The 12,767-nt window shown below is 32.1% G+C and overlaps 1 protein-coding gene across 1 annotated transcript in view; it reads left to right on the forward strand.

Annotated features, from left to right (window-relative positions):
• The window catches only part of LOC115881568 (protein sprint), a 34,947-nt gene that overhangs the window by 21,464 nt on the left and 716 nt on the right, over window positions 1–12,767 (forward strand). The window contains exon 15 of the mRNA XM_030899112.1: window positions 12,170–12,338. Coding sequence (XP_030754972.1) covers window positions 12,170–12,338 — 169 coding nt within the window. The remainder of the gene's footprint in view (window positions 1–12,169; window positions 12,339–12,767) is intronic.

Consider the following 12,767-nt stretch of genomic DNA (forward strand, 5'->3'; position numbering starts at 1 on the left):
GCATGTTTGGATATCTCAGCTGGATGTACATTAGATATACGACAGAGATATCCATAGGATATTCTATTCTGAGACATCTACAGGGTTTCAGAATGTCTGGAGGATATCCTATAGATGGCTTTATAAGATAATCTTATAATGGGACATTCCGACATTCTATGAATATCCTGCGGATATTGTGTGTTATATGGGTTAGGATGTATTTCAGGAAAATAATTTAACCTCTACAGGGTGACTCAAATAAATGTGAGTGGATCGGGATGATTTTTTTTAAATGGAACACCCTGTATTTTATTACATTTTTCGCTTCCTTTCTGATCACTTTACATAATCTTAAGATCTTTTTAAATAAGTTTTGATAGTTTCAGAGATATTAAAAAAAAATAAAAAAAAATGTTTTTCAGCCTTTTTTAAAAAAATTATTAAAAATACAAGGACTGTCCTGAAATCAAAACTATATTAGGTGTTTACTTTAGATAGTCTGTACTTATTTTGCTATAAATTATAAATATCGTAATCTGAAATTATACAGGGTGTTCAAAATTCTGCGCCAAACTTTCTAAAATATTTAATAATTTTTCTTCGTTTTTTAAATGGAACACCCTGTATATTATGCTTTTAATAGATGAAGAATTAAAAAAAATAAACATTTTTTGTATTCACTTTCAACGGTAAAATACGAGAAAAAAATCATTGGGTGGCTTTGATAAAAGTTTACTATGGAAATGCCATATGAAATATAAAACCGCGAATATCTGCGAAACCGTTAAGAGTCCATTTCACTAGTCCAAAAAAGTAGCAAAATAAGCGTTCGGCATTTACCGTTTTATGTCAAACTGGCTAGGTATTTTTACAAAAACGAAGAAGGAAATTAAAGATAAAGGATTATACTAAATTCGTCGTGTAGCACATTTTTAGATAACTTGTTCATTTTTAAGATTTTGATGGTCAAACATCAACAAAATAAACGTTATGTTTGAACCTGGTTTGAACTAAATTTTCTCGAAAATCAAAATATAATTTAAAATTCTGTTACAGGAGGGAAATAGATTGAAGTTTTGTTATTACAGTGATATATAATTTATATTGTTTTGTAACAAATTGCTCGCTATTTTATGGAAAATGCTGAAGCTCTGCAAGCCCTAATCTAAGGAATTTAAAAATTATATTTTTTCACTGAAAGCACGTGCGTTTGGAATTATAGCTGTGGTTTAACACGACAGGATCGGGCTAAGTTTTAGGCAGATTTCTGAAATCTAATACATATAAAAAATTGTCTTCTCACAGGTTGTTACTGTACTCCTCCGAAACGGCTTAACCGATTTTGATGAAATTTTATATGCATATCAGTACGTCTGAGAATAGGTTGTTATCTATTTTTTATACCCTTAAGTGACAAGGGTGACCCACCCCTTTTTTTTATTTTTTTGGGAAAATTTTTAATTTTTCTTTTTTACGATGTGGCATTAAAAAATACATACAACACTAAATTTTCACTTTCAAATAAGGGTTGTTTTTTTTTTTAATTTTTTGTTGCCATACTTCTCCGTAACGGCTTGACCGATTTTGATAAAATTTTATATGTATATTCAGTAGGTTTGGTTTCAATAGGTTGTTATCTATTTTTTCTACCCTTAAGTGACCAAGGGGGCCCACCCCATTTTTATTATTTTTTGGATAAAATTTTTAATTTTTGTTTTTTTTTAATTTTCACTTTCAAATAGGGGTTGTTTTTTTTTAATTTTTTGTTATCATACTTCTCCGTAACGGTTTGACTGATTTTGATGAAATTTTGTATGTATATTCAGTAGGTCTGAGAATAGGTTGTTATCTATTTTTATACCCTTAAGTGACAAGGGAGGCCTACCCCAATTTTTTTTTAATTTTTGGACAAAATTTTTAATTTTTGTTTTTTTACGATGTGACATTAAAAAATACATTTAACGCTAAATTTTCACTTTCAAAGAGGGGTTGGTTTTTTTTAATTTTTTGTTACCATACTTCTCCGTAACGGCTTAACCGATTTTGATGAAATTTTGTACGTATATTCAGTAGGTCTGAGAATAGGTTGTTATCTATTTTTTATACCCTTAAGTGACAAGGGGGGCTCACCCCAATTTTTTTTATTTTTTGGACAACATTTTTAATTTTTGTTTTTTACGATGTGGCATTAAAAAATACATACAACACTAAATTTTCACTTCTTTGTCCGTGAGAGGGGAAACGATATTCTCTCGATGTTTTTCGTAAAAAATTAGACGACGCGTCCCTTCAATAAAAATTCGACAAATTTGCAAGTAGCCAATAAAATGAGTGGGCGGAGCGATTTGCGGTGACGTACTTGGCAAGTCGATGTATAAAATATATTGCTGTTTATTTAAATGTTTTTTGTCCGCATTCTTTTCATAGACACAGATCCAGCAGACGTACTGTAATATTTCTACATAAATTGAATTACGCTTATTTATGTGTGAAAATTTACTATTTTTTGTCACTGAAAATCGTTAATATCACAGTTAATATGTTGTTTTGTTTGGTTTACATGTTTTCATACACAATTGTATACTTTTAAAGCTTTTTAGCTAGGGATTTTAGGGATTTTAGTTAAGTATCTATCTATAATTTGAAGAGCGGCACATACCGACATTATAATTTTATACATTATCAATTAGAATCCGCTAAAAATACTGTAATATATGAAAGGAATTTATATTATATTATATAGCATCGAGATAAATAAATAGACCGCTCAATAAACAAACTCGTGCATCGAAAATCATCAAAGGCATTGCGCTCACAGGCGGTTGTTTACTAACGATTTTTATTTTTCAAATATTTTTTAAACCGCTCGACTTAAATTGTTAATTAAATGCCCGTATACTGCTAGAAATTGTTATATAAACGAAGCAATTTCAAAGAGATATATAGATTATATAGAAGTCGATGGAAATTAATTTTTGTTAAAAAAAACACAACTATTATTATCAGGTTCAAGGTAAATTAAATATTGCGTCGAAAGATAAATGTTACAGCGCTTTCAGATGGAGCGGACCGTTCGCGACTTCGAGCAAGTACCATGAGTTTATATGAACAATTTCACATGGGTCGCGTATGCTCCGTCCGGATGATTTCGTCCGACGGCTATCTTGAAAATACACGCGGACTAACAGTGCGGACGCTCCGTTCCATCTGAAAGAGCTGTTATTTTTTGGTTGGGACTATGGTTGGGACACTGAAAGAACTTGTACAGGGTGGGTCAAATTCGACGCTTTTAAATGGAAACACTCTTTTCTATAGGAGATAGACAAAAACTAATACAGGTGTCTGGAGCTCAATTTTTGTCAAAAACTTGATGGTGAAAACCGCATATCGATATCTGTTTCCGTTTCGGAGTTACGAGGTGTTTTTCAAAAATATGCATTTTTAACAAATCGCTGTAACTTTTTTGCTATGGAAAATTTTTTATTTTTATGAAAACATTTCTAAAGCACCTTTTTACGTAGAATTTAATGGTTTAAGCATATTTTTTTTAAAATTAATAATTTAAGAATTATCAACAGAAAATTTGATTTTTTATATGGGACACCCTGTATATTTTTAATTTATTGAAAAGAATTTAAAATTATCTTTCCAAAAATATAACACACTTGATATTTTGCTCGATTCCTCTTCGAGATATAGAATATATAAAAATTCGCCCGCTTTAAATAAGTAGGCTTGGAACGGCACCAGCTGTAATGCAAAAAAAATCTAGCTGTAAGCATCAATTAAAACGAAAATAATATTTGCTATGAGATATGCAGAATTTTATAACAATTTAAAATAATATTAACCAACATCAACATATTTAGACTATATCTAATAACAATAAAAATAAATAGTAAACCAAGACATGAGATTTTGCTACAGGTGTTCGACATATCGACCGTCTTCTGTTATGGACAATTTTTGAACATTTCTCGTGCAATTCATTAACTCAGTGGAAGTGAAAGATACCCTCTCGTAACTGCTAAGTATTTCTAATTCTTGTCGAGATTATACGGAAGAATAAGGAACCTTTATTCTTCCGCAAATATATCCATAGGGTTAGATCCATGGGCACTAAGTCAGGCGGCCCCGACGGCCAACGGCTGGGATCTTGGTTAGCTATTCAATTATTCTTGAAATTGGCTGCAAGAATTTGCTGATAACTTCAGCGTTCAGAGGCGGTGCCTCGTCTTGCTGGAAAAATATGTTTTCGAGTTCCATTAAGAGCATATCATCAATAAGGGGTCCAAAGCCTACTAGTTAAAAGTGGTAAACTTTTAAAAATTCTGTATTTCGAAGGGGATTATAACAAAATATCAAGTGCGCTATATTTTTGGAACGGTAATTTTAAATTCTTTTCATTTAATTAAAAATATAGAGGGTGTCCCAAATAAAAAATAAATTTTTCTGTTGATAACTCTTAAATTATTAATTTTAAAAAAATTATACTTAAACCATAAAATTCTACGTAAAAAGGTGCTTTGGAAACGTTTTCATAGAAATACAAAATTTTCCATAGCAAAAAAGTTACAGCAATTTGTTAAAAATGCACATTTTTGAAAAACACCCCGTAACTCCGAAACGGTAACAGATATTGATGTGCGGTTTTCACCATTATGTTTTTGACAAAAAATGAGCTCCAGACACGGATATTAGTTTTCGTCTATCTCCTATAGAAAAGGGTGTTTCCATTTAAAAGCGTCGAATTTGACCCACCCTGTACATACCGGGTCACCGGGTGCGGGTGCGTCTCAAAAATAGCTCACCCCTATAACTTTTTTATTTTTTCAGATAAAACAACGAGATTCGGTATGTTAGTATATGAAATAAATTAGGATTGATTGACATATTTAATTATTGTTTTCGGTCACTTCCGGTCTCACCGGAAATGACTACAATTTTCGATTTTTAAATGGCACCCTCGGTATTTTTTTACTTTATTCGATAGAAAATGACACTCTGAATAGAATGGCATATCATTTTGACATTTTCGCATATGGTTTATTTGAAATTATAACATGTAACGGTTCATAACGATAATTTGACTCGAAATACCAAGTGTGTGGTATCAAATTATTCGTAAAAAAATGCTTTTTCCAAATATGCTAATGATCCACCCTTGTTCCATTTGAAAAAATTGAGATATGATTAAAAATACGATTTGGGCATCTTTTAACCGGCCAGAACAAGACACTAAAAACATTAAACGATCAAATCTATTTTTCCAAGAGTCCTTGATTAAAAATTAGTGTTTTTAAGATAGCCATGGCATTCTAGATTGAAATTTAAAGTACAATTTGTTTTTAAGCGAATATGTCAAAAGTTTAGATATTATGATATGTCATTCAATTCAGAGTGATATTTTCTATCGAATAAAATAAAAAAATATCGAGGGTGCCATTTAAAAATCAAAAGTTGTAGTCATTTCCGGTGAAACAGGAAGTGACCGAAAACAATTGTATATGTCAATCAATCCTAATTTATGTCATATACTAACATACCAAATCTCATTTTTTTATCTGAAAAAATTAAAAAAAGTTATAGGGGCGAGTCACTTTTGAGACGCAGCCGGTATATATAGAAATTAAAATAGACAAACATTTCTTTGAAAATCAAAAAATGTTGCCAAAGCTGGAGAATTTTATTTTAATTGTTTTTACCGGAAATAATTCACCCTATAGACACATTCCTGGTATGCGAATTAGAGGACCCAGTAATGAAAAATAGTTATTACAGACAGTTAGATAAGAATTATATTAGAGTTGGCATTTCTGGCCTTGGGTGCCGATTTTTGTGTGTACGAAAAAATTATGAAATTTTTATGAAGAATACATTTTTCTCAGAATGTCAGTAATAATGCATATAAATCCCATGCATATAAATTTATATATGTATAATAAAACAATAATTACCTAATAATAACCGTCTGCCGAAAAAATAAAAATAAAATCGAAATGATATTACCATAGAAACGCCTCTTGATTTTTAACACTGAAAAAATTCAACAATATTTTCAAGTTTTTTTTTAATTTTCTCTAAAACGGTATGGAAATTTGAAAAAGTATAAACGGGATTAACCATTCTAGAACAAGCAAATTTATTTATGAAGAATACATTTTTCTCAAAAAGTCAATAATAAAAAAGTTTTTCCTCTTGTAAAGACAATATTGTTGTACAAAAGTTATACATAAGGTATATTTAAATAAACATTATGATTATTACTATTGTTTCAAAATTATTCTTAAAATCATATACTCCCCCCTACTTAACGGAACATATATTTTAATATAGGAACAAATATCTGAATTATGATACTGTTCATTTTATTGTCAATTTAAAAAAGCTACATTATTAAGTATAAATGCATTTAATATTATTTTTATTTAAAAATAAAATGAAATAAATGTAATATAGAATAAAATTTTAAAAAATATTTTTTTAAGTTCTGATGCTGGAGAAATAAATACTTCTATCAGCTTCTATCAAACTATCAAATAATATGGGTATTATTCAGATGCGGATTTACACTGAATGCGTCCGACCAAAAATCAGGCGGTGGGGGATCGTGAACGGACCGCCTTCCACAGCACACCCGCTCTACCCGACCCCTGAGACCGACCCGAGCGGTGTAGCGCAAATGGACTCTTAAAAATTTTGAAATACTCTAAATACAAAAAATGTTCATTTTTTAATTCTCCATTTACTAAAAAAATAATATATAGGGTGTTTCGTTTAAAAAAAAAACGAACAAAATTAATTTTACATTTTAGAAAGTTTGGCGAAGAATTTTGAACATCTCTGTATGATTTAAGATTACGATATTTATTTATTAATATCTCTGAAACTATCGGAATATATCTACTCATATCTTAGGATTATGTAAAGTGATCTGAAAGGAAGCCAAAAATGTAATAATATACAGGGCGTTCCATTTAAAAAAAAATCATCCCGATCTACTCACACTTTTTTAAGCCACCCGGAAGAAGTTAAAATATTTTCCTGAAATACATTCTATAGTACATACTTTAAGTTAGCACTTAAACAAATTTTCCAAGTTTTTTATTCTAAGAGCTACAGATGCCCGACGCACTATTGCCGGACCCTGTAGATTCAGTAGATATTAACACCAGTATAGAAATAACGGAATATTTTTTTTAAATGGTGATATATTAGTGTGTGTGCAGCTAGGGAGTCTCTCCAGTCCATTTTTCATTCTTTTGGTATATTCATGCATGTTGACTCACCAACTAGAATAACTAAAACTGGCTCTAGTACTATAGATTATGTCGTATCGTCTTTTGACCCGGAATTCGTTGACTGTAGAGTCCTTCACTCAGGTTTCTCTGATCATGAGGTAGTATTGACAACGTTTTTGCCACATTCCAAAGGCAAAAATACCTCGCGCAAATTGGGCCGTATTTTTTCGGATAAAAATTTTCTAAATTTTCACCACCTATGTCTAACAACTGAGTGGGTTGTCCTCTCGGCTGACGTCGATTCCGAATTTTCTAGATTTATAAATACCTTGTCTAATCTGGCGTGCAAGGCGTTTCCTCTTAGGCCTATCAAAAGTAAGCAAGGTATACCCTGGTCTACGACCGGCTTGCGTATATCTGCAAAGAACATGCGCTCATTATCTCACCTTAAAAAAATCACAGACAGCGTTTTCCTTCATAATTACGTGAAACTTTATAGAAGGGTTTATCGTAAGACTATAAAAGCTGCCAACGACATTTATTATAGTGGGAGGCTAGCCAAATCCGGTAATGTTTCTAAAGAGACTTGGGCTATTGTAAATGACTTAAGGAATAAGACTTCTTCGTCTGGCACAGTCTTTAATTCACCTGAAGATTTAAACACTTACTTTGTTAATGTGGCTAAAAATTTAGTGAACACCATAACTCCTTCTCATGATTCACTTTCATATCTCCCTAAAGCAAATGAGAATTTACACAGTTTCTTCTTCACGCCCGTAGCATTAGATGAGCTCCGTAGTACAATTAAAAGTATTAAAAATAAATTCTCATCTGGGACTGATGGGCTTACCTCAAAATGTTCTCTGAACTTCCGGAATGCACATTAATCTATCTTACTACTTTAATTAATGAGTCATTCCAAAAAGGAGTTTTTCCAAACTGCCTTAAGACAGCAAGAATTATTCCTCTGCATAAAGGAGGAGATAAAGATCAAGCTTCGAACTATCGCCCAATTGCTCTCCTGCCCACATTATCTAAGATCATTGAAAGATTGGTTAAAAAAAGGCTTCTATCTTTTCTCCTTAAATATAAAGTACTTTCTACCCATCAATTTGGATTTCTAAGTAACAGTTGCACAAATGATGCTATGTTCGATCTTTTTAATAATCTATACTCTAGCCTGAATAACCATCACTCTACAGCTACAATTTTCTGTGATTTCTCTAAGGCTTTCGACTGTGTAAATCATAATATCTTAATTAACAAATTGCAAACTATGGATTCAGGGGAGTGCCGCTCGAATGGCTTAAGTCGTATCTTGGCAACAGAAGGCAGCTTGTGAGGATTGATACGTCTATGTCTTCTTGTAAGCCTATAGAATATGGTGTCCCTCAGGGTTCAGTACTTGGCCCTATTTTATTTCTGGTGTTTATCAACGACATTGCAAATCTAGACATTAGCGGTAAAATCTGCCTCTTTGCGGACGATACTAGTTTCACTTGGAGCGGTCCAGATGTCACGGCACTATATGATACTATATCCAGTGACTTACGCACCATTAAATCTTGGTGCGATTCTAATCTCCTATGCCTCAACCTTTCAAAAAGTAAAGTTTTGTCATATAAAAGTACTATACAACCTTTTGTACTTAATAACATCACTATTGACGTCGTGGAGATTCTTAGGACTTGTTGTGGACAACTCTTTAAAATGGGACTTGCACATCGAAGCCTTATCAAAGAAACTAAGCTCTGCCTGTTTTGCGCTAAGATCAGTGTCTAAGGAACTTAACTCATCAACCTCTAGAATGGTCTATTATGCCCTTTTTGAGTCGCATCTTCGTTATGCCCTTCCATTCTGGGGTACTTGCTGCGCGACAAAATTTGATCGTATTTTCAAATTTCAAAAGAGAGCAGTTCGATACTTATTGGGACTAAACAGTAGAACTCACTGCCAGAATTTCTTTAAAAATTTCAAAATACTGACTCTTCCTTCCATATTCATTTTTGAATCCGTTTGCTTAATCCGCAAGCACATATTCTCTATTCTGGAAAGGCCTTCTCACAACTATCCACTTAGGAATGCTGAGCACGATATTTATCTGCCAACCCCGAGCTCAGAACTAGTTAAGGGCTCAATACTGTACAATGCCAAGAAAATGTACAATCATTTGCCTTCGAATATCAAGTCACTTTCATTCTTTCCCGCATTTCGCAAAGCTCTGAAATCATACTTAGAGAGAGCCCTATATGCGGTAAACGACTTTTTTGTTGATGTTTAATCATGAACAATTTAGAATTTTAATTTTAATATTTTGATCATCTCACACACTGGTTAAAGGTCTAGTATTTAATATTTTATAACTCTTGATTTTATGTTATTATAACATGATTTTATCCATTTACAGTTTTCCTTTTGTAAAATTTTCTAGATACGCCTGTGTTCTGCAATGTCCATATATGTTTTATTTGTAATTTTATGACGTATTTTTTTTAATTGATTTGTATTGTATGACATTTTTTTATTATTTATTTATATTTACTTTTAAGTATATTTGTTTTTGTGCTTTTTTTGTTTTGCTTTGTCGATGAAGTTGTTTTGGCTTTTTGTACAATAAAGCGTTGTTTTTTTTATTATTATTAATCTTGAATTTATTTAGAAAGTCGTTTTCAAAAGTTACAATTAATTTTAGTAGGTATTATTACCCATATAACACAACACAATCCTATAGATATTTTGAGGATATCCACCAAGGATATAGTAAATATCTTAGGGATATGCAAAAACCAGAGGAGGATATTTATGGGATATCCAGATGGGAAAAGAAAGTCATCTTCAAGACATCCCTAGGCAAGCCTTTTACGATTATTTGGGATATTTATAGGATAATACAAGGATGATGTTGGGAGCATTATAGAATATTTTTAGGACATTATATGAGGACTGTTATTTGACAATACTTACTTCATCCTTAGTTTATAGTAAAAACGTTCGCGATTTAGTTTTATTTAGCCACATTTTGACGTTATTCATTGGATATTTTTATTAACAGCTCTAAAATATACCTAAATATTATATCAATGAATTTTGCGTCAAAATTTAGAAGTTTATTTGTATGTGTTAAGAGCTTTCAATTTATACTGTACCATCAAAAAAAAACGGCGTTCAATTGGCTTGAAAATTACGATCGATGACATTCCCCATATAATTTTACATACAAAATAACAGCAATCTTCATTTCCAAGCCACCTCTGACGCCGTTTTTTTCGATCGTATGGTATAATACCTTTGTACCATAGTATTATACCAGATTATACTACCCTTTATGGAGTCTAGCAGCAACAGTTTACATCAAAGTTCGCACACAGGTTTAATTTCTACAGGTATACAGGTATAATTTCTAATACCACACATTTCAGAAACTCACAATAAAACACAAAAATAGGATTTCTGTTCGAATAGATCAAACACGAAAATGGGTTTAGGGATAAAGAACAAGCGCTTTTCAACAAATTTTCACCTATAATTTTGTCACAAATTTTTCATCGTGAGATCCTGAGTCGTTCGTCGTTTTTCAACATTAGTTGAGGTTAGGATAGAATTTCTGCTAGAACAAGGCTAGAACTATGAGTATAAGAAAAAACTAAGCAAACTCAACCAGTTTTGTTAGTTTCAGTCATTTTTAAGCCCATTCAATATCGACAAACGACCGAATTCACCTCGAATTTCACTAAATCAAAGAATTGAATAATACACGATGCAAAAACAAACTGTCGAGATGGATTGTGGGAAATTTTTTGTGCGGGCGTTTTAAATTCTCTGTATTACTGGGAGTGGCGAAGCTCATAAATATCCAGATTATCCAGGAGATACCAACAAGATATTTTGTTGCCTTGACGTAATATATATCTATCTGTATGGTTTATTGCATTTTATGTAATATAAAAAGTAGTACATTATTTATTTTTCCTAAATATCTAGACGATATTGGTTAGGATATTTTATTATCATGAGCATGTTTGGATATCTCAGCTGGATGTACATTAGATATACGACAGAGATATCCATAGGATATTCTATTCTGAGACATCTACAGGATTTCAGGATGTCTGGAGGATATCCTATAGATGTCTTTATAAGATGATCTTATAATGGGACATTCCGACATTCTATGAATATCCTGCGGATATTGTGTGTTATATGGGTAACTGGGAACTAAGACTGGGAACCACCCAATGTGAATAATAGAGGGTGGTCCGAACTGTATTCGGGAAACCTTGGTAGCATATTCTCCAGATAAAAATAAGTAAAAAAGTTTATATAATTGTATATGTTCCAAAATGCTTCGTTTGGGAGATACAAGGTGTAGAAATTTCATTTTTATTTCGGGTAAAATTGGTATTTGCGTGTTTTTTGACATGAGAAATTTGATTTCGATATCACTATGGCTCCTACTTGTAGAGGGCGCCACCTACGTGCGTTTTAACTGTTTTGAAGAGGAATAACTTTTCATCCGTACCTGTATAAAAATACTAAGAAAAAAAATGCGTTTTCGTAAAAAAATTTCTTTTCCGTAAAAAATCGTAACGAGTAGAACCAGTTAAAAATATGTAGGTGGTGCCCTCTTCAAGTTGGAGTCATATTGACATCAAAATCAAATTTCCCTTGTCAAAAAACTCCTAGACCCCAATCTTCATCCAAATATTGACATATAGTTCAGAAATTATTTGGAAAAAATCGAAATAAATATGAAAGTTCTACATCCTGTATCTCCGAAACTAAGCATTTTGTATAAGGCAACCTTTTCATTTATTTTTATCTGTAAAATATGCTACCGAAGTTTTCCTGACTACCCTGTATACTGATATTTAAATTAAATAATTTCGATTCAAAAAATATTATTCTATAAAGCAATCTAATAAAATAATTATATTTTTTTGTCGTAGTCGGTGTTGAAAGTTGTTGTACCAGACGAACTCCACGGCTCAATATTAACGAAAACTTTACCGGCCCGACCTCATATGACTACCAAAGAAGTGTGCAAAATTATTGCCCACAAAGCCAGAATTACCAATCCTCAGGATTACGCTCTTTACAGACTCACCGATGGCGAAGGTAAGCTTCCTTTTTATGTTAAACAGGAAGAGTGATCATTTTGCTGTCACCATTGACTCTAATGCCGGGTCCAGACCAAGGCGACAAAAAGAAAACACGATTTTGAGACAAAAACCAGATAAACTTACGACAAAAAATGGGGAATTCTGACAAGACAAACTTGAGACAAATTTTCCACACCGCAAGAACAAAAATACAACAAAATCAAAAGTTTAGTTGTTGCGAATGGTTTTATTAAATAACATATCAGATCATAGAACTAAAAAAAGTACTATTACATAAAACCAGGTGATACAATACTTCAAAATTAATTTTAACATAATATCAAAACCGAAAAATCAAACTGTAAACACAACCACACTTATCACAACAGAAATTAACACACACTTCCGCGGCAAATGTCCAAGAAAGACTGATCATTCTGATTGG

The sequence above is a fragment of the Sitophilus oryzae genome, unplaced genomic scaffold, assembly GCF_002938485.1.
Source record: "Sitophilus oryzae breed Bouriz unplaced genomic scaffold, Soryzae_2.0 scaffold_1111_pilon_pilon, whole genome shotgun sequence".
In the NCBI taxonomy this organism is placed as follows: Eukaryota; Metazoa; Arthropoda; class Insecta; order Coleoptera; family Curculionidae; genus Sitophilus; species Sitophilus oryzae.